The 22549-nt window shown below is 46.1% G+C and overlaps 1 protein-coding gene across 3 annotated transcripts; it reads left to right on the top strand.

Annotated features, from left to right (window-relative positions):
* Positions 1–1731: 1731 nt before the first annotated feature.
* On the top strand, positions 1732–21196 carry LOC307204781 (protein ZNRD2-like). Of its 3 annotated transcripts, XM_079956750.1 has the most exons (4): positions 1741–2193; positions 18137–18285; positions 19912–19996; positions 20664–21196. In XM_079956750.1, exons 1-4 carry the CDS (start codon positions 1845–1847, stop codon positions 21056–21058), a joined length of 978 nt encoding a protein of 325 aa, XP_079812876.1. In that variant the 5' UTR covers positions 1741–1844; the 3' UTR covers positions 21059–21196. The 3 variants fall into 3 exon arrangements, with proteins under 3 accessions (XP_079812875.1, XP_079812874.1, XP_079812876.1); XM_079956748.1 differs by lacking the exons at positions 18137–18285; positions 19912–19996; positions 20664–21196 and adding exons at positions 9235–10579; positions 11532–13536 and having other exon boundaries at positions 1733–2193; XM_079956749.1 differs by lacking the exons at positions 18137–18285; positions 19912–19996; positions 20664–21196 and adding an exon at positions 9235–11064 and having other exon boundaries at positions 1732–2193.
* Positions 21197–22549: the final 1353 nt, after the last annotated feature.

Genomic DNA, 22549 nt, shown 5'->3' with positions numbered 1-22549 from the left:
AGAAGCATAACATGCCTGCCTTATGTGCAAAGCTAAGCAGGGTCTGGGACCTTTTCAACTCTACCTGTCAGGAATTTCCTTGCATACAAGTCACTCAAGTTTGTGGGATTTTCAGCTGAACACTGAATTTGAGCTAGGAAGGGAAGGAGTTTGAGACCATTTAATAACTCAGAAACAAACAAGATGGAGGTATTGGTATGCCCTAAGGAACCCTGATGTTTGCAGAGAAATCCCACACCCCAAAATGTCATTGAGGACAGTGCCCGATGTAGCTGAAGAATGCTGATTTGGGGAAAAGGGGAGGTTGGGAATTTGACTGGAATATCCTGTGGTAAGGAATGGCTAGAACCTTGAGCAGAACTCCTGTTAGGAGGTAAGGGAGCATTGCAACATTCTGTTGCAAGTCCCACTAGTAAGATGCAAATTATACAGTGCATCAAAGATTGGTCTTATGGTGGGGGGGCAGGAGAGAACATGCAGTTGCCCAGTTAAAGGTATGCTACATTCTTGGATTTCTCATTTTAGGGGGTAAAGCTGCTTCCACTCTGATCTGACTCAAAAAAGCTTCTGCCATAATAACTTTGTTGGTCTTTAAGGTATCACACTACTACAATATGTTTACACAGCTACTTCTCTGGAGAGGAAAAAGTAGTACAGTACAGTATACAATTCTATGATTCTAGCTCACATACACATTTCAACTCTGTTGTCTTTCTATCTACCAGCGAGTCTGCCTCAGAGCCACTTCCTTCTGTTACCTTAAGTACCCATACTTAGGGGGCCGCTACATCAACAAAAATCTGTTCCAGCAATTGAATCCTTGCTGGGTGCAGGAATCGGAGAGGACTCAGGCATACACCCTACCCAGTCTCCTAGTTTGACATTAACTTGCAAATGGACACGTTGCACTTTTAAGTTTAACCCATTTTACAAACAACATAATCTCCCATCTTTGCTAACTTTTAAGCAGGCCAATCACAAGCCAGTGTGCTGTAATGGTTAGACTATGACCTGGGGAGACCAAGGTTCAAACCCCACCTTGGCTTGTGAAGCGCACTGGGTGACTTTGGGGCCTGCCTATCAACCTAACTTACCTGACTGGGTTCATGGGGACCATGTGCTTTTTGAAGGAAAAAGTGGCATATAAATGTGATAAATAACTATTGATTTAGAGCTCTAACTTCCATCTAAGGGGAATTTAGGTAAGCGGGGGAGGAAATGTTCCATTTGACCCAGAAGTGCAACCTACAGTGTAGTTTATATTTTTACCTAAATCTGTGCTCTAGTCTACAGCATAGGCGAAGCCAGGATTTTCGTTGGGGGGGGGGAGCAGAAACGACGTGATTGGTCAAGTTAGTTAAGTGTTTCTATTGTTCTTGATCTGGGGGGCAGCTGCCCACCCCCCTTGGCTACTCCCATGCTTTACAGGGACCCATCAATAGAACATGTCGCCCTTAGACACGCGTACGCATTTCATGTAAAGATGCAGCCTCGACGCTCTAAGGGTTAAAAGACGCTGCTGTAGCTATCCGGGGGGGGGGGTGTTCGTACGCACGCGCATAGCGACGTCAGAGGAACTGCGCACGCGCCTCGCATCCTTTCCTCAGAGTTCAGGGCCTTACGGTTTGTGAGGGGGAGGGGAGCGCCAATGCGCGGAGCACTGCGCACGCGCGGCGACTAGGGCCCCTCCTTTCCTGTGGGTCAGCGCCGCCGCCAGTGTCAGCGCCGCGGCCGCCATTTTGCGTGTCTTCTTTCCTTCCTTCCTCCCTCCTTTCTCTCTTTCTCTTTCTCTCTCTCTCTCTCTCTGTCCCTGCCTGGCTCCGCTCGGTGAGAAGGGCGAGCCGATGCACCCGGGCGTGAAGGTGTTCGTGGGCAACCTGCCCGAGGAGACCTCGCAGGTGGAGTTGCGCGAGCTGTTCGAGGCGGCCGAGCCGGGCGAGGTCCTGCGGGTGGCCCTCATGAAGCAGTTCGCCTTCGTGCACATGCGCGACGACGCGTCGGCCGAGCGCGCGATCCTCAAGCTCAACGGGCAGTTCCTGCACGGGCACCGCGTCGTCGTGGAGCCCTCCCGCCCCAGGCCCACGCACACCGTCAAGATCTTCGTGGGCAACGTCCCGGCCGCCTGCACCAGCGGCGAGCTCCGCCTCCTCTTCCAGGAGTACGGGCCCGTCGTCGAGTGCGACGTCGTCAAAGGTACGGCAGGCGGAGGCGACCTCGGCCTCGGCCTCAAAACCCCACCGTCCGCCTCGCGCGGCCGGGATGGCGGGCGGCGTGTGCCTTTCCCCCTCTCGGCTGCGAAGGAGGCCGCTTCTCCCCCTCCTAAGTCGCCCCCGCCGCTCCGGATCCGCCTCGCTCGCCAGGTGTTGAAAGCGACAACGTCCCCCGTCTGCTGCCGTTGTCTCTCTCTCCCCGCCCCCGCCTCCTCAGTAGCTGGAGGTACTTGGAGGTAGACTGCCTCCAGCTGGGGAGGTTCTGTTCCTTGCTAATGCTTCTCGGTAGGCTTGTTCCGCGAGAAATCGCCTAGTTCTTCTCGTGAGAGCGTAAAAAAGTTGGTTTGAGTGAGAAGGTAAAGAGCGCCTGTAAACGTGTGCGGAGTGCGCCTTTTCCTGTTGAGTGATTGCAAGGACTAACTTGCTGCGCTTAACGGTAGCTGAAAAGCCCGGGACAGTAGACTTGGGGTTCTTTTCCTGACACCTAAATGAAAAGCGTCATGTTTTGGGAAGGCAATTCTGTAACTGGCACACACCGCTGACAGAAGCCTTATTCCTGACGGTGGGGCTAATGTGAAGAAGGGTAGTACTCTCACGGCAGGATGGTATAGGCATGGGCTTTCCATAATGTATGTTTATCCCAAGCTGCTGTGCAGTATTTTAAAGAGCCAGGCTGGTATGTTGAACAGGCTCAGAAATGTGGCCAGTTATGCATCCAGTAGCTCAGCTAGCAGCTGCATTTTTTTTACCACTTGCAATTTCCAGATTGTCTTTTAAAGGCAGTCCCATGCACAATATCCAGCAGTAGTGTAAATGGGAAGTTGCCAGAGCATGGATCATTGTAGCTAGACTACAATCTTGTCAGGACTGAGCTTCAGTTCATTGACCCTCATGTAGCCTATCAGCAAGTCCATTAAGTTTCCTAACCAGTATATAGTTTACCGTGATGGATCAGACCATTGGTCCATCTACTTTAAAACATTTCTCCAGCCCCACTGGCCCCTGGGAACGTCACAAGCAAAGTACCATGGAAGTGGCCACCCCCTGTTTATCATTAGGATTCAGCATCCTAAAAATCTCTAAACATGAACATTTCCTTCTTAAATATCCTGTATTCTAATTTATATTTAGTTCATCGACAGCTACCATTTCTACAGCCAAAATGGCAACAGACACACACAAGAGGGGGGTATTGGCAGACTCTGGATAAGCCTTGCAAAAGTACCAAATAAAAAAACTTCAAGGGAAAAAGGCCTAAGTGGGAGAAGTCCCAAAACAGTCCAATAAGAACTGAGTGTGCCTTGTGTCTGTGGAGAACTTGCTGTATTTGATGGGAGAAACTGGGTGGGAGGGAAGATTTAATGGGAGTTACTGAAAAAGGAGCATGAAGGAAGAGACATAGACATAAAAAGTGTAGAGAGAACTATCTCTTTGTTTGAATTGGGGTCTTTTGGTTCATGCTGAGAAACTATTTGTAAAGCTGCCCATAAAAATCAATGGAGAAATCCAAGATTTTAATGAAGCAGGGATTGGGCACCAGTAGAATCATAGAATTGTGGAGTTGGAAGGGACTGGTCATCTGTCCAACTCCCTGAAATGCAGAAACCTCTACTAAAGCATCAGTGACAGAAGGCCATCCAACTTCTGCTTAAAAGCTTCCAATGAAGGAGAGTCCACCACTTTCCGAGGCAGCCCGTTCCACAGTCAAACAGCTCTTTCCATCAGAAAGTTCTTACACACACACCCTGAAAAAAATCCCCTCCAAACAACTCAATGCTTGGTAGGCACACAGTGTTGACTTACTGTTGTGAGGGGTAGAAAATGGGGGTATATGGGGATGAGATGGAGTGACTGGAATCCTGAACTGCAGCACTCGACACTGAACATTTTCTTTCAAGTTCCATTTGTTATGACTAATTGAGAGATTTTTCTCTCAATGGATACTTTTCTGTACATTTTGAATACATGTAGACAACAGATGAACAGAATTATTTACATTGTTCTAAATGCAGGTGCACCATAGATTTATATTTGACATAAGCAGCCGCATCACATGCCACTTTACTCAAAAGTAAGTCTCACTGTGTTCTCTGAGACTTGCTTCTAAGTTATTGTTGCTAGTACTAAAGTTTCTTTCCCCCCCCCCAGTACACCCATGCTGTGATAAGTACTGCCTAATAAGTACAATACACACTCCTCCTGTACTATAAGGATACCAGAAGTGCTGTTCTTAGAGCAGAGTCAAAGGTAGAATTTTGCGTGGTGGATACTGCTAGGACTGTGTGTGGTGTGGTCATGGGTATCCTTTTGCCCAAGTATCCATTGGCAGGATTTCATAGTGCTAAAAAAAAAAGGTCCTGTTGCCGTGTTAGAAAGGGGTAACATTTATATTCTCTGCCTAGGCAGGAAAAACCCCCACTTCATTTTCCTTAGACTTTTGGTCAACATCGCTGTCGTGTTTATTGCTGATGTGCCTAAGGCAGTCCCACCTCACTCCTCAGGTCTGAGGCTCCATGCAGCCTCTAATATGCCAGGGTTCTTCTGGTCTGGTGTTTAGGTTTCTGTTGTCTTTTCCCCTCCCACTCTCTTTTTAAGATTTACAGTGGTACCTCGGGTTAAGTACATAATTCGTTCCAGAGGTCCGTTCTTAACCTGAAACTGTTCTTAACCTGAAGCACCACTTTAGCTAATGGGGCCTCCTGCCGCCGCCGCGCCGCCAGAACACAATTTCTGTTCTCATCCTGAAGCACTATTTCTGGGTTAGTGGAGTCTGTAACCTGAAGCATATGTAACCCGAGGCACCACTGTATGTGCAAGTATCTGTAAGTAAGGATATTTTTTCCAGTGATACCAGACAAAATTCTGGGGATAAAATTCAATCTGATGGATCCCCTGTAGAGACTACTTGTATCTTCAAATCCAAATAGATACAGTAAACAGATATTTAAGAAAAGCGACCTAATAAATTCTTTGAGTGCCAACCGGCGTTTCAGTCATGGGCAAATGTATCAACTGATACCTGAACCAAGGTATGAGGTGTTGCCACAATTGTAGCTGGTGAGTATTGAACTGTTCCTCACAGCTTGTGTAGCTTTAATGTCTGTTTCTTAAACACATTTTTCAGCCACTTTGTTTGCAACTAAAAGCCCTCACTTCATTTCTTAGTCGACATTAATTTGTAATTTTTAATAGTAACATGTGCTATACAGAGCTTTTAAAATTTTTAGTGGTATGATTGGAGAGGTTTTCCCCACCAAGCAGTTTAGTCCTAAGGCTGGTAAGTAACTTCTTTAAATCTGAAGCTGTCATCCCAAGCTGCAGGCCCCATCTTTCTCCTTTATAGCCCCAACTATTACTGCCAAATGCACTTGCGTCATCCTGTGCTTTTTGGGTAGGCATTTGCTTCAAAGAGTTTGCATATTCCTCTTCTCTGTCACTTGAGCTATGATGTGTCAAGCATTCCTCTTAGAGCTTTCCTGAATCTTCCATAATTTTAAAGGACCCGGCGGTGTATCATGCTGTACAGAGCTGTCAGTCAGAGGCATCTGTCTCTTCAGCCCCAACTTTATCATTTAAGTGGGTCAGGAGGAAGGTTCATGTTTTGTTCCTCTCCTGTATTTCCAGTAAGTCATATGACAGTATCTTTAATTTGAGTTTACGTGTACACATCCTTCTGAATGCCACTTTCAGGTCTTCTTTGCAGCATGTAATCAGATGCAACATCTCATTTGTTCCAGGACAGCTAAACCCATCCTGAAGTTTTCCCATTAGCCTCCTTTGTAGGCTGGGGTGTATAGAAGCCCACTGCACCTCAGGAGACTCAACTGAGTGCTCTGGAGGGTATTATATATAGGGTTTCCTCAGAGACTGGTCAGAGGTTTGGGTTTCACATCCCCAGGAATGGTTGCCTCTCTCTCTTTCTCTAAACTGTTGTTGGATGGATTCTTTTGTTCCGTCTAATGCTATCTCCTTGACTCTGTCTCTGTAAGCTCTGTTAATAATTTCCTCCCTTCTGTTTCTTCTTCTGGATCAGTTTTTTTTTTAAAAGTACTTTGCCTGAGAACACGAAGCCTTATGAAAATTCAGTTTGAGTTTGGGCTAGGTCAGCAATGTATCTCACCAGGGGAAAACAGATACATACTCCTCTATGTTTGTGTGCATCCCCATCCCAATTGATAGGGAGGGTCAGAACAGAATGTTGTGTGCTGCAGAATGAATGGCTTGCTGGTTTAGCAGTCTCCCATTTTATGAATTTTTTTCAAAATGCAGCTGCTTAAACACTGAAATGCCACTCATAGAACTGACAAGCATTGTCAAGAAATTTGCGCTAGTTGTTGCAGCCAAATATGTAAAATAAATCTATTTGTAATGTTGCAAACAAAATCTGCTCCTTTCCCCTTTTGGATACACAAGAGCCCGTATAGAGTTCTTTGTAGGTTCTCCATCGGTAGGAGGAAATAACAGAGGCTAACCAGAGAATATTGAGAAGCAAAGCAGCTAGTAAGCCTGATCTTTATTAAAACTGTTGCAACAGGGTGCTCCCCCCACACGCAGGAGAGAGGAGGAGGACCCATAACAAAGGTGTACCAGCCCTTATATAGACTTTTGAAATTGCACACCCTCAAACTCAAGACCACCCCCAGAAACATCATATGTACATCACAGAAGGGGTGTAGCCCAGGACCATCACTCCCCAATACATCACAGAAAGAGGTGGTCTCCAGCAGAAATACATCACAGGGCAGTCTAAAACAGAATCCTGTGTGTTGTTTATCTCCTGTCTGCCAGGTTACCTGATTGCATTATCTGGGTTTTGTCCACCCTTTTGTTATTATAACTACTTAATTCCTGAATACAGGTCACAGACTCACCCTATTCACACCTTAAATGTGCCCTTAAGGCAGGATTTGTGAGCACAGACAATGGGGAGTTTTTTTCATTTCCTCCCTCCTTGCAGAGAAACATTTGGTCAGTTTAAAATAAAAAAAATCCTTCCAGTAGCACCTTAAAGACCAACTAAGTTAGTTCTTGGTATGAGCCTTCGTGTGCATGCACACTTCTTCAGATACTGCATGCACACGAAAGCTCATACCAAGAACTAACTTAGTTGGTCTTTAAGGTGCTACTGGAAGGAATTTTTTTATTTTGTTTTGACTATGGCAGACCAACACAGCTACCTATCTGTATTTGGTCAGTTTGGGAGAGTCAAAATGGTTTCAGGACTGTCTTCCTGTACTGTTTCAGACATGTGGTTTATATATTTATGTACATGTTTGCCTTGTACATTTAATTTATGTATTTGAGACCTTAAGTTCTTACAACAGTAAATACATCACAGTCTTCATCAGTAATGAGTGCTCCCGTTTTCTTCATACTGGCCCAAACTTAAAACCTTTTAGATAGTACTTTTCTGATCTCATCATAAATCATACAGTTAAAGAAATAGTAGTCCAATATTTCAGCTTTATTTGTTCTAGCAATTTGAATGGGCAGGGATGAGCAGACTTCAGACTTGCAGGATCTGTTTTGATTTTGATTTTGTCTTTTACTAGACTCCTGAGATTCAGGAACCTGGTGCAAAAACAAACTTAGAATCAAAGAATTCTGATTGTATGTGAACACAGCTCAGTCCTTTCACACAAAAATTCTCTCCTGGTTACCCCAGGTTTTCTTCATTTCAGCAGCCATAATTAGGGGAGAGGAATTTTGTTGCTTCTGTAGTTAAACACAGAACCAGAAATCCTTGCAAATCACCCAGAGATCTACCAGCAGATTCATATTTTCTTTTTCAGATCTATGAGGGGATGTGCGCATAGCAGCCTGTTTCCATTGTCTGGATTTGCAGTGAAAGAAAAGTGTGTGGTTTGTGAAACTGGCACAGACTTGCTTATTGAAGCTAAGAAGCAACTTTAGAGAATAGAACCTCAGATTCATTCCACTGGGTGCTTATTTTAAGCTCCCTAGATTTAAATTGCTTTTTTGCATCAGCAGGATCCAGCCATGTTGATTTATAATAAGTACTAGGTTGAAACATCAGAAAGTCTTAAATGTATTCAACAGTCTTGAGAGTTTGTTCCAGCAGTTCTTGTAACCATGAGTCCTTTAGGCTTCTTATCGGAGTCCAGTAGGCAACAACCTTTGCAACAGAGGTGCTTGTCCTTTGCCTGCTGTGGCATGTAAGGCTGGGAAAGATGCAATAGGGAACATGCCTTGAGAAAGCTGTTAGTATGTTCTCCATTCTGTTACGATTTGTGGAATTCAGTGGGTGGAGGGAAACCATACAGAATAAAATTGTGGCCTTTGTCCTTGTATATTTTGTGCTGTCATTTGAAATCCACCTTTGCTAAAGTAGTGCATAATTCTGGTGTTTAAAATCATATAAAATGTCTCTGGTTTTATCAGAGTTAATCTTTTCCTTAAATTTTGATAGCTCAGCTTCAAGCCACCATCCTAAATGCAGTTTTTCATATTGCTTCTAGAAGCAGAATGCCAGAACTCTTGAGGGTGAGGGAAATATTTACATTTGTGTAGGGTAGTATCCATATGCAAGATGTTCAGGTATAAATGAAACTGTAACATTTTAATGCGCAACAGGAATGTTTTCAGCATTTTGACTGGGGGCAGTGGGGGAAAGTCCTGCTGAGGATTAATACTTTGAAGATGAGAAATCAAGCAGCACAGAGAGAGTTTGATATGCTCTGGCACACTGTGAATTATGTGCAAATCATGCAGGAGGCGTAGTGAGCTGTGGGATAGGATGGGTAATTTGATGCTTAGCCTTCAAACTTTTAAGACAGGGGCCAGTTCCTTGTACCTTATAGATGTCAGTGGCCTGTTCCTTCCTTGTGGCTCTTAAAGAGTTGCCCAGCAAGCCACATCAGCTGATTCATTCTGCATTCTTCTGGTATCAAACAGATGTGTTTCAGGCTGAAGCCTTTCTAGGGCACATCGAAGTATGAGTGGGTTCCAGTAATTAAATGTCATATGTTCCTTATTGATAACCTTCTGTCTGCTGCTTTATCAGACTATGCGTTCGTTCACATGGAGAAGGATGAGGATGCCAGAGCCGCCATTGAACATCTTAATGGAAGGGAAGTCAAGGGCAAGAGAATTAATGTGGAACTTTCTAATAAGGCTCATAAAAGGGGGCCAGCTGGGCACACCGGCCAGCTGGGCAACAGAGCTGAAAAGAACAAAATACCAACCCTGGATAAACTCCAGCCCAGGAATGACGCTTTGAGATCCAGTAATCTTGCTTTCCCAGCGGGAGGATCAGCTTATTCTTCACTGGAGTATGACTATCAGCAGCGCCTGGGGAACAACAATTTAACCAAAATTGATTCTCAAGACAGTCAGGCTAGGCAGGTATCTCCTTCCTATTTTGGAAGGGACAGAAGCCCCATTAGACGCTCACCAACAAGAGCAGGTTACATAATTCCTATGGCAGCCCAGCAAGCATCCTACAGAGACCAGGCTTCTGCCTCCCTCGGGACAGCCTACAGAGACCAGCCTGCAGCATCACTTGGGATGGCTTACAGACCCCAGCCTACAACTGGGCAGGCTGCAATGTACAGAGCCCAGTCCTCAGCCATGCTTGGAAATCAATATAGAGCCCAGTCCTCTGTTCCCCTGGCAACTTCTGGGGCCCAGCCAGCAGCCTCAGCACTAACATCCTACAGTGCCCAAGCAGCTGCTTATGGAGCAGCACAAGTGGCTGCTTCTCAAGTTCCTTCTTATGAGGCCCAGCCCACAACAACATACGCTGCCACTTATGGGGCCCAGGCTGCTGCAACATATGCAGCAGCTTCCTACGGGGCCCAGGCAGCAGCTGCCGCTGCTGCCCTCTCAGCATCTTACGGGGCCCAACCTGCAGCCAACCAAGCAGCCTTGTACGGTACCCACCCTCTCTCAACACAGACAGCTTCATACGGAGTCCAGTCAGCTGTTGGCCATGCAGCTTCTTATGGGGCCCAGGCTGCATCTGCCCTGCCAGCTGCATATGGGGCCCAGGCTGCAGCAAACTTGGCGGCCGCTTATGGTATGCAGGATGCAGCAGCAGCAGCAGCAGCTGCTTCCTATAAAACACAGCTCTCTGCTTCACTGTCAACAGCCTACAGAGCACAAGTCTCAAACCCAGCAGAGACAGCTTATGCTGCACAGCAATCCACTTCTGTTCCCTTAGCTGCAGGTTACAGAGCTCAGCCATCATACAATGGGCTGACTCAATCTGCACAACAGGCAGCCTCATATACAGCATTGTCCCAGTCAGAAGCTGCAGCTCTCCATCCGCCATATGAACGGACTCGCCTCTCTCCACCGCGTGGCAACCGTGAGGATCTCTACAGAAAAGCAGCTGCAATGAATAAGAGGTATGCAGCTAGACCAGTTGTGATGCTTTTCACGCCAATCGCACCTTCTGCCCAAGGATTTTTCTGCACTTTTCAGAGGGGTTCAAAGGAGAACTTCATTCTGTGGTTCCATGGGAGGGAGCAGAGTTCCCGCTATGAATTTAAATTGGCATTTATTCGAAAGCAAGGATGGGTCAGGAGTGGGGCTTGCTTAACCTTTGCTACACTGGCTGTGCCATTAGTTTCTCTCTATCAGATCTTTCAAATCTTTTCTGTGCTTTACTGTTTGTGGGGAAGGGAGCAAATATGGGCTGCGCTCTTACCATTTCCCCCCGCCTGCACATATCTCTGGATAATTGTGAGTACGTGTTTGCGAGAAGGCTCTGCTACCTGACCAGATCCCACCACAGAGATGGCAAACTATGACCTTTGAGACTTGACTGAGATTGCAAATAAGAGTTGCACCAGCTTTAATTCCTGGCAATGATGAGCATAATCCATCGTTTTCGGTCTATGTCTCCCTGGCAGTATCCCAACAACCTCCAACACCTCCAAGTCTTTTTGAGCCTTGATACGCCTTAGCTCTTGTATCCATCTTAGAAACTATTGAGTGTAGTTATGTGAGGTCTGGGTTTCCTGCATGGTACTGTGCTTTATCACTGTTCTGATGGGAGGCTCAAAATTCTGCTTAAATGGTGAAGTATAATTAGTATTACAGAATAGCTGAACCATTGAGAGATTATTCCCCATGTCTGAGAGAAGTAAAATGGTCCCAGTTGCAGCCAGACAATGGAGGAAAGATTGTTTGGATTACTTTAGCAGGCTCTTTTCTGTGCTTACATCTCAGCAGTCATATTCTGTGCGGGTGAAGGGGGGCCATCCCTATGTGTGTATATAAGTATGTATATAATGTAAGGCATCGGCCATGAGGGTTATTATTTATCAAATATCTAATGTCTCTTCTCTTAACCAGGTACGGTTCTGACCTCTCAGATGACCGCCGTTTATCTGACCTCTCAGATTTCCGCCATTTAACAGACTCCCCCCACGCGTACCGCCATTCGCCGACAAAAGCTCAACTGGATTATCGCCGTCTCCCAGAAACACAGTCTGATTATGCCCGATATGCGGGTGCCTATGGCGATTACATGCGTAACGCACAACTGCAGCTGCATGCTAGTTACCAGCGCCGCCTGTAAAGGATTTCCCCCGTCTTTCCTGGGGTGGGACTGCGTCATTGTTCTGGCGCCCGCCGTTGTAACACGTCTAGCATAAACCCAGGCTGCTGCATCCTTGATGAGAAGTCTTTGCCATTTGATTTCAGAATATCCTTTTAGTCACTACATTTCTTCTCACCCTTTGTCACAGTGCCCTTAGCAGCTTGTCATTGTAGCTCTTGTATCTTCTGTTGTTGTTGTCCTTTCCTATACCAAGTAAAAGGTGTTATTTACTTTAGCTAGCCATATGGGACCATCCAAGATAAACAGTTTTCTAGGAGAGTCTTGTGGTTGCTATCTTAATTTCAATGTTAGGGCTCTGTGCTCGGCCTCAGGACTGTTGTAAATTGCTGTATATTCAGTCATTTTGAAACAAAAGTCCCTGGGTGAAGATGGCAACATGGTGAACATTTGCTTCTGGTTCCTTGGTCCTGCCTCTTGCCATGTCCCACCTGTTAGAAAGGAAACTGTTCTAGCATTGAAATCCTCATTTAATGTGCTTGTTGAAAGGATCACTTTGTATCCTTTCCAAGTGAGCTCAGTTGCTTTTATGTAACAGCATCCATTGATTTTTGCTAATATAGAGTGCACAAGTAAACCTGAAGTTAGAAGTGAGTTTAGATTTTATTTTTTGTATTAACTGTAAATAAAAAGTAGGCAGACTGATAGTTTAGGAAATCCAGCTGCCTGGTGGTTTTGGTGGGGGGGGGGTGTTGCTATTATTTCTTTCATATTACATACAAGTGTGTATGTAAACAGCAGAACTCAGGACCATCCCTGCTGGTGGGTGATCATCACACAGTGATGATGATAAGTGATCAATGCTATCGAAATACTCCTCTTTTTAGTTGCACAGGATATTTACTGGCCTGGAAGATCCTTCAGGCCTAGAACTGGGAAGTCTCTGTCTCCAGTGTTTTGTTATTCCTGCAATATTTAAGACTGCTCCCTTACGATCTTTTTGGGAACCTCTCCCTTCTCTCTCCCCACTTCAACCAATATATCTGTCCTATTTGTCTTTCATGGTGTTAAGTTTTTCAGATAGTGGGAGAAGTCAGGTTTCTCACAGGGGTTCAAGTAGAGGAATACCATGGATAGGTGAGGGCTCCACACCCCAAGATGTAGGAGAAATTGAGAGAGATGTTCATGAAGCTGTGAAGGGCTGAAGTGATGGTTCTGTCAGGAGCAAGTGTGGAGTTCAGCTTGATGTTCCCTACTATATTTGTTAGATTGTGCCATGTCCTACTACTGCTATCTCTGCACAAAATATAGTGCCAGAATGCTGAAGGGTGAGGACAGCTGGACATCTTCCAGAACATTATTGGCAGGTAGTTGTACTCTCCCCAAGTGCTGCTGCTTTTGTAGCAGGAAACCTGTTTTCATCTCTTGCAGCATAACTTTTTTTGTTTTTTTAATGAATGCCTTTTTCTGCCACTGTTAACTCACAGTGCAACTGCAAAGAGACATTTCCCCCCTCTTTATATTTTTCCATTTCATTACAACTGTTTATGAACAGCAGTAGCAATTAGAATCTAATCAGAGTTTTAAGTAAGCGTGGCTACACAAAGCAAAAAGCAGCATTGTCAACTGACAATGTTGGCTGAACGCTTGCTCACTTTCTAGTAATAATTTGACAAAAATGCTTGGAGTGAAGCCAATCTTATCTATGTTTTTCCAAGTAGGTAGTTAATTAATAATTGTACTGCTTTTTATAGGATTATGCTTTCTGGGCAACTGATTAAAATGTGCAAACTTGCTGTATTCCTGGCCTGAATCTGTTCCATGTTTTTAAGGCTCTTGAGTTTTGGGGCAAATACTTCTTGTGACTTGCATGATCTGCCCTCTTAGTTTCCCTATGACACAGACAGAATCACCCAAGAACACATCAACAAGCTCTAAATAGTGTTTCGCTTGGTCCCTTTGTGTCAGATGAGCTGCAATTCCAATCTAGAGTGGATTGCTCCTTAAACCCAAAGGGCACAGTCTTACATATAATTACTTTCCCCTTCAATTAGTGAGGCCTACACTGAACTTTCCTAATGAGACCACAAATGGAAATTTTAAAAGGAGCAGCGCTCTTTGTTTTTATGCTGCCTGTAGTTACACAATCATCTGCCTTCTGTGCCCCTTGGGGAAAAGGTAATTATGGGCCTTGAGAGTTGATGGGCTGGTCAAGATGTACATCGATGCAAAGGGAAGAGATCTCTGATTTTACTGTGGTAGAATTAAGACAGCATGCGTTTCTCCTGGTATATGTTCAGTTTCTATCCTTCAAGTGCTTACTGCCCATCTGCACCGTGTCTCCTCTCCCATTTATTAAAAATGGTGTGGTGGGGCATTTTTAAAAACAGGTCTAGTAAACAATCTAACACTTCCCTACTGCCTCAGGGAAGTAGTTCAAGACAGTACAAGTCTGCTCTATTCCTCTGCAGACAGTAGAGGAAATGTGAGCTGTGTTAAGTGTGTAAAAAGTGCATTAGAGGTATTGCAGAAGACCTATATCCAAGTGGTCAAGCCTTGCTGAACCAAGGATTTTCAGTTCAGTTTCCTGAACACGAATGCAACCACTGTTTCCTTCTAGGGTTTGTAGCCTTAAGCACTCTGATGTCCTGAATTAAATATTAAAATAGTATGTACCTTATAAGTTGCCCATTTCACTCAGTGCAGTGTGTCCATCCCTGGGTTGTGTCCCAACCTCAGGTTTAATCTCATTTAGGTTGAATCGTCTTCCTTTTAAAGAACACTGAAATCGTAGCTTTGAGAGGGGCCTGCTGTACTTCCTGTGTTGAAGAGAATTCTGTTGCTTCCTCTAGCATGAATTGGCCTGCTGTGCTAGCCAAACTTTATTGAAAAGACTGATTAGTCACACACCTGCTTACACTTACCCTTCAGCAAACCTCAGATCAGGTGGCAATATTGTGCATCACAGGTCACTTAAGCAGACACATCATCAAGCCTAGTTTCCCAGGTGTCGCAACATATCCCTTTGTAACCTGCCCTTCCTACGCCGACTCCCTTGGGAACCCTAAGAGGTTAGGACCCGTTACCGACTTGCCCCAGGACAAATGGAGCACAGGTATCTGCGGCGCCAGGTGTCAACCCGTTTGCGGCGTCAGACTTGTACCCCGTCTGATAGGTCTCTGCGAGAAATTCGTCCAGCATAAAACTAGGTTCGGGCCCTTTGGCAGAGTTTAGTAGGCCTTTTTAAGAATCCCGCCTCGCCCTGCGCCCCCAGCTGGTGGAGCGCGGCCCCGTCGGAGAGGCGAGCCAAGGCGGAGTTGTTTAGGAGGGTGGCGGCGGCGGATGATGAGGTTGCTTTCGCGGGTCGCACACCAAATGCGTCTTCAAGGAGGGGGCAGTTGCGCTGAGCGCCCACGACACACCGCCGGCAAACAGGCGAGGCGGCCGGGAAGGCGGCGCTGCAAAGCCTCGTGCGCTAGGGCTATGCATTTGGACGTGGTGGAACAATGTGTGCTCGCTTGGAGGGAGCCCGAGGCCGGCGTGCAGACAGGATGGCGGCGGCGGCACAGGTAGACGCCGCCACTAGGCCATCCCCACCCGTATCCTCCCGCGGCCGCTGTAAGAGCAGCGCGTGCTACCTGTTGCCACGGCAACCGCCTCAGAGGCGGAACCGGAGGATACTTTTTAACGGTGGCAGGAAATTCCGCCCTCTCATTAACATACTTTACGTCGATTGGTAGAAGCCAGTTTTCTCCGATACCTAAGCCAATCGCCCTTAGCTGCTTTCTGGTCCTTTCCACAAGCGAGCGCGCGCGGGGGGCGGGTATTAAAATTCAGCGCTCCCTGGTCGCGATTGGTCGTAACCACAGAAGGACAAAGCGGAGAAGCGCACCTCGCTCGGAATTTAAACAGCTACCACATGCCGAGCTGGAACTGTGTTGCAAAATCTGGGGTTTTACTGTAAGTGCGACTCTAGCCCTCTTCGTCCTCTTTCCAACTTGAGTCTTCGTGTGGAGAAAAAAATGTTTTCTTTGCTTGCTTTTAAACATCCTGCCAATGCAAATGCCAGCATGGTGGTTACGTTGCTTGAACCTTTGCGTCAGTCTTACTGAGTCTCTGACAGCCCTAATTCAGCAATCAGTTGCATACAGGAGTCTCACGCTCCGCTGCCTCGCGCACAGAAGAGTTGCGCTTTCACATTTTTCTGAAATGATTAAAAAAATAAGAATTGACAAAAATTACTCATATTTGCTGCAATCTTTGACCAACCACAACTTAAGTCTGGATTTTCCCAATGATTTCTATGCCCAGCGTTCGCTTCTGTATAGTGGGGGCGGGAAAAGTCCACCGAGAAACAGAAATCCTGCTTTGGGCCAGCCTGTATTTTTCTTTCTGGGGTCAGCCCGCCTTTAGTGGGCGCTCTTGAATTGTCGTTAGCTTAAACTTCCGGGGTAGCTTTGTAAACCATTTTTAGTCGCCGCGGGACACGAGGGCTTCCTATTGCAAGAACATCAGAGCGTTTCGGCGTTGCTGTGACCGGAGGGGGAAAGGTATAGAAAGAAAACCATCAAGCAATTTAATTTTTGCTGCCTCTGACATGGTATCGGTTGGTTTTTGCTTCCCTGTCTCGTTTGAACAGGACAACCCGCCCCGCCCCCCGCAAAGAAAAGAACCCCGGGAACTGGGTCTATCTGAAGATACAACCATGTGAACAAAGCTAGCCGAAAGAGTACACTTGAAATGCTTTTAATATCCTGCTACATTATTGTTTCTGTCTATTTGGAAATTAATAGCGAGTGATCTCTGTAATATTTCACTGCAGACCCTGATCTGTTCTGTTGCATTTCATCAATAAAGAGCAAAATGGCAATAATATGAAGTCTTTTATTAGAGAGTATGAAGCTCAGTCTCTCATCTACTGGGTTGGTATCAATATCATGAAACAAGATGGTTATGACCTCATCCCCAACCTGCAGATTGGGGACCATAGTGGGGAATTATACTGTTGGGTTGTCATAGACATCACACCCTCCTGCCCCACCACTTGGACTGCATACATGCCCTACATTTAAAGCATACGGTTTCCTCCCAAGAGTTCTGGGAACTGAAACTTCCACCTTACAGAACTACAACTCCCAACAAACTAGTTTCTGAGGTTCTTTGGGGAAAGCAATGTGATTTAAATGTATGGTGTGCGCACAGTCTGTCTGTATGGAGATAAAAAATCTGCCCTATATTTGCATTTCAATTTTTTAAAAACCCTCAGGCACATTTATCCCAAATAAGATGATTTTGAATAGCATGAACTCCTTTCTTTTTTTCCTTTACTTGAGGGCGAGAGGTCAGTATACCCAGGTTGCTGCCAACTGACTGCAACAATAAACTGCTCAGTTTCTCCACCATCTCCAGAAGTAGTTTTCACTTTAATTAGAACATAAGGGCATTACAGAGGAACTTGTAGGTCCTGCAGGTAAATGAAGTATTAGTGTTGAGCTGCAATATTATACACACCTGGAAGTATGTCCCATTAAATTCAGTGAAATTTGAGTACACATGCATAGAATCATACTGCAAGATATCTGTGTTTTGGTTAGAAACCCCAGTCAAAAAGAAAATAAGCAACAATTTAGCCCATTATTGCCCCATCAAACTGGCAGCTACTCTTCTACATCACGTGCCACCTGATATTGACTTCACCAAGGGTGCCATGAATTGAACCTAGAACATTTTGCATGCAGAGATGTGAACTATGATCCTACCCATACTTAATTCACCTAGACCAGCACTCTATATTCCACTGGGCAGCAGCTTTCCATTTTCTCATTCAAATGCCTTGCCAAATCCTGGGGCACTCTGCATAGAAAGCAAGTGCTTACCACTGAACCTTGCCTCCCACTGAGCATGTGCAGAGTGCCTTCTCTCCCTTGAAGTGGCTGCAAACTGCTCCTCCCGCAGACACATCGTGGGTTTATGGGAGGGAAGCCTGTGCGTGCCAGAATCTACGGATTCCAGGCAAGCTTGAAACTAGACTCTACGCTGCCCGCTAGCCAATTTCCGTGCATGCACGTAAAGTGGAAGCAAACGTCCCGCCGGAACCTTCGTTTTAACGCCTCAGTTTCGTAGGGGGAGGGAAAGAAAGGAGGACAGAGAGGTTTGTAGGCGGAGTTTCTGCGAGGGACGACCAGGGAGGAGGCGTGGCCAAAGCCGGAAGCTGCGGCGTCCGGGGAACATCATGGCGCTGAACGCGGCAGGTAAGTGAGGGAGGAGGGGTAACCATGGCAACCGGGCCTGCAGGCCCTGGCGAGAGGCGAGCTTGGCCCAGTAATCGGCTAGCGGGACGGGGACTGAGAAGGCTTGTTTTCCCCACCGCCGCTGTTCCCATTCTCCCTCCCTCGCCCAGGCGACGAACCGGAGTGGCAGCCGCCGTCGGAGGCGGAGCTGAAGGTGATCCAGGCCAGGCGCGAACGGCAGGACAAGATCAGCAAGCTGATGAGCGACTATCTCCTCAAGGGCTACCGCATGCTGGGCGACTGCTGCGAGGAGTGCGGGGTGAGAGGGGGCGAAGGCGCCTGGTCATGTTTGCCGAGCGCGAGGCCCGAGGGGGAGAACGAGGGGATCTCTGAGCATGCTCAGAGTGCCCTATCTTCTGTCATCCCTTTCTCCCTGCTCCGCCAAGGAAGAATTTCAGGGCAGGTCGGAGCTGCAGCACATCTGAGAGGAGTTTAAGGGCTTTTAATAAATAATAATAAAAATAAAAATCTTAAACTCAAGCACCTTAAAGGCAGGAGAATTCCCTGAAGTGTGGTGCTTTTATATAATAATGAATAGCTGGTGTAGCGACTGGCAAAGACAGCCTTTGCCAACCTGATGCCTACACGAAGGCATCAGGGTGGCAGGTTGCTGAAGGCTGAGCTGAGGTTGAGCTCTGAATTGCGGAGTCACTGGTCTGAATCTTAGCACTGCCATGAGTTCCCTCAGTGACCTCTGGTAAGTCAGTCTCCTAGCTGCACTTCATTCCTCATCTACAATATGATCTCCATTTTTCAGGGCTGTTGAATACAGTGAGATAACATGAGAAGCATTCTGAATGCTTGAAATAGTTTGTGGCAGTGTTGAGTATTATTGTGGCTTGTATATGCTGTTTTTGTGGCAGTCGCTGGCCTGCAAAGCATATTTCAGCATTCACCTGGTGCCATAGGCTAGCGAGCAGGCTGGTAGAAGAGAAACAGAAGGTTCCATCCTTCCTCTGATCCCATCATAAAAGGCAAGTGGGCTATTGGGAGAGGAAAGGCCACTCATCCAAAGAAAGGCAGTAGGCTGTTGTGGGAGAAACAGAGCTCTCTGCCCTTAGCTAGCCTCTGCCAGCTATTTTGTAGAAGGCAACGAAGACTTTTGGATCTTATTTACGAGGTTGTGGGAGAGGGCCACACATAGGCTCATCAAGTCTGCAGCAACCATGAGAAATGGCAAGTTATGCTCAAACCATGGAAGAAAATATGATGCCTGAGGTTGTTTTGAGGTGAAAGTTGGGGTGGGAATAATGAGATCAACAAGCCTCACCTAGAGTTCTCACCTAGATTTTAGCCAAATATTTTTCTCCTGTAGTTTTCTAAAAACAGGAGCCAAGAGAGCTCCTCTCTCTCCAGTAATCAGAGCACTGGTTTCAATATGCAGTCATATGATCAGTAGAAGATAGGAGGGATCCAGAAAGCAGCACCTGCATATCATTTGTGATCACCACTACACACGCATGCACACAATAGTTTTGCCCTAATCTTTTCCTTGTAGAGAGATAGAATCTTTCTGAATAAGGGATATCTGTTGGTCTTAAACAAGTGCAGAATGCTTTTTTATATGTCCCTGAATGTAATTGCAAAAACTATGAGGTAAATTGTGCCCAGGTTGGCAACCAATATTTTGCATCTGTGTCTTTAAAGTGGAGGAAGCTTCTGCTTCTTTCCTCAGCACCTGACATCTTGTGACAATCTTTTCTCTATCAAACATTAGCTCACAGTTAGAATTTTGGCGCCTAGAATCCAGGTTTTTATTTATTTCGCTGGTGTAATTTCTCTCACCTCCCCACCCCCATACACCATTCTTTCTCTCACACACACATCACATTCCTTTTGCAGGCTCTGACACTTTTCTCTCCTTGCTATAACCTTGCCCTTTCAGACCATTTTGCTGCAAGACAAGCAGAAGAAATTGTACTGTGTTGCCTGCCAAGAACTTAATTCTGATGTTGACAAGGACAATCCGGGTATGTTTGGGGTAGTGTGGGGAGGTTGCCTCACTGGGATGGATTGGGAAGGGCAGGACTCTTGGACTAGAGGGTGGGAATTAGGAACTAGGGCTTTCCTCCCAGTATGTGTTGGTGGGGAAGTATGTGTTGGTGGGGAAAGGTATTTCTTAATTAGCTGGAAATAATTCATGAGCCTGACTCCATTTCTGGGAGTTTAAATGCAGCAGTTGCTATAAACCATAACTGGTGCTGCAGCACTTGTTTAATGCTTACACAATGATGCTCTGGCAACTTGGATGATCCCTATATTCATGTTTGTATTGTTCATTCTGCCTTTAGAAGACAGGGAGGTTTTAAATGTTTGATGTTTTATTGTGTTTTATGGGAGCTGTCCAGAGTGTCTGGAGCAATCCAGTCAGATGGACAGCATATAAATCATAAAAATATTATTGTAAAATTATTATAATGGGCCTCTGGGTGTGCCAGGAAAGAACCTTTTCTGCTTCACTTAACAAGAGAGAGTTAGTGTTAAGTTGCTGCTTAGATCTTCCAGTGGTACTTGCCTGTTATTTTTCATTGGGATGCTTGCAAGAGGCTTGTGTGTATGCAGGACTGGAGCAGGGGCTCAAGGAGGCCCAGGAGAAACAGGGCCCTGTGGTGATGCCTATGTGCTTCTTCTCTGCAGCCCTGAATGCTCAAGCTGCTCTATCCCAAGTGCGTGAACGACAGTTAGCTGCTAACTCAGATGATGCCACTTCACCTGAGTACCTCTCCTCTCTGCCAACTCCTCGCCATGTGCCACGCCCAGAACACTGTGAAGGAGCAGCAGCAGGACTCAGAGCTTCTGCCATTGCTCCAGCACTCCCAGCCCCTGTTGCAGTGCCTGCCTGCCCACCTTCCACTGGTGCCCTGGCTGCAGCGGAGGAGGCCATACTGCAGAAGATCAACTGGGCTGTCCACGAGCTCCAGCAGAGCACTTGCGTTGAAACAAGCATACAGCTTTGCTCACTTATCCGGTCCTGCACAGAATCCCTCAAAGGAATTAAGGAACTGTTGCAGGGAGGTGGCCCTGATGTATAGGAGCATTGGCAAGCCATAGGAGCACAGCCATGCCTATGGCACCAAGCAATGTGTCTCTTGGAGGCTAGATTAGAGTCTGAGCAGTTCAAACAAGACTGTGCTCTTTCTTCCGATTAAAAGGTGATGCTTTTTGTCTCATTCTGGTTGTACTGAAGTTTGGGAAAGGTTCCTGGAGATGTTTGTTGAACTGGTGGGTCTCATTTGGGACAAAATAAGGGAAATGTGTTAGACTTCCCTTCTGACAAAGGTGCATAGAACCATCCTGCAGAACTTTGGGCCCACTCAGTAAATGTCCTGGTCTTGTTGCCTGCATGATACTCTAAAATTAGGGTTGTCAAGGGTTTTACTTAGGGGAGGGGGGCAGTCACAAGCTATACAAACATTAATGTAGAGCAGAGATAGGACACCCATGGCCTCTCAGGCGTTGTTCAGCAACTGCTATTAGGCAAGACAATGTGGTCAGGATGATGGGACTTGTGACTCTCCATATGTTGCTGGTTCCTCATCCCTAAATCCATGTGGATTCTGATAGGCCTTGCTTTCTCCTTCATGAATGATCAATTAAACCAATAGCTCTCAAGCTGAAGGCCAGGCCCCTTTGGGAGGAGCATGCAATATATTTGCAAGGGTACAAAATTCTAGGATGGGAGATCATGCCAGAAGCAACCAAGGTTTAGAACTCTGGCTACCAAATCATCTATGCTTATGGAAGCTGCAGAAAGTCAGGAGAAATCTGGCATCTTCCCTGTCTGGTTGGTTTTATGAGGGGGTTGAAGATAGCATGTTCTAGTTCTACCGGCAGAGTTGGATCCTTATACACAGCAGAGAAACATGAACATACGGTACATCTTGCTGTGAGAATTCTGGGTTCTTGCCTGCTCCAAAGATAGTTGCTGGCATAATGTAGCCCTTGGGAAAGTGATACGGGTTTCCTAATGTGAAACAGTATTCAACCAAGGTTTCTCTGCATTTGCATTATGTGTCTGGGGCTGAATTTGGAATGCATCTGTTTTTATGCTTCATGACAACAGACAAATGCAATAGGAACAGAAGAAGCTGCCTTGTGTACCCAAGAGCCCTGATGGAGCAGGCTAGAGGCCCATCTAATTCAGCCTTCTGTTCTGACAGTGTCCCAACTCGATGCCTATGAAAAACCTGCAAGCAGAACCCTCGTACAACAGCACTTTCCCCATACGTGATTCCCAGAAACTGGCATTCAAGGTGTACGGCCTCTGACAATGGAGGTAGAACATAACTGTTGTGGCTAGTAGCCACTGATGGCCTTGTGCTTGAAGTTGGCCAATCCTATTTTAAAGCTGCCCCGGTGTGTGGCCAGAAACAGTTAGAGGGCACCAGCCTGGCCAATGTTTACTATGAGCTACTTCCTAGCAGCATTTCCTGTGACTGTCCTGATCCTTTCTCTCTTGAGATGCCAGAGATGGAGCCTGTGACCTCCATGCAAACATGTGTTCTGCTACCAAAATATGGTCC

Source organism: Podarcis cretensis (assembly GCF_951804945.1).
Source record: "Podarcis cretensis genome assembly, chromosome: 16".
NCBI classification, from domain to species: Eukaryota; Metazoa; Chordata; class Lepidosauria; order Squamata; family Lacertidae; genus Podarcis; species Podarcis cretensis.
This window is presented reverse-complemented; position numbering and strand designations above follow the sequence as displayed.

Excerpts from the sequence above, each read along its gene's own strand:
- LOC307204781 (XM_079956749.1), top strand. The coding sequence starts at position 1,845 with ATGCACCCGGGCGTGAAGGTGTTCGTGGGCAACCTGCCCGAGGAGACC. Across the intron at positions 2,194-9,234 it reads CGAGTGCGACGTCGTCAAAG|ACTATGCGTTCGTTCACATG; the intron begins GTACGGCAGGCG and ends CTGCTTTATCAG.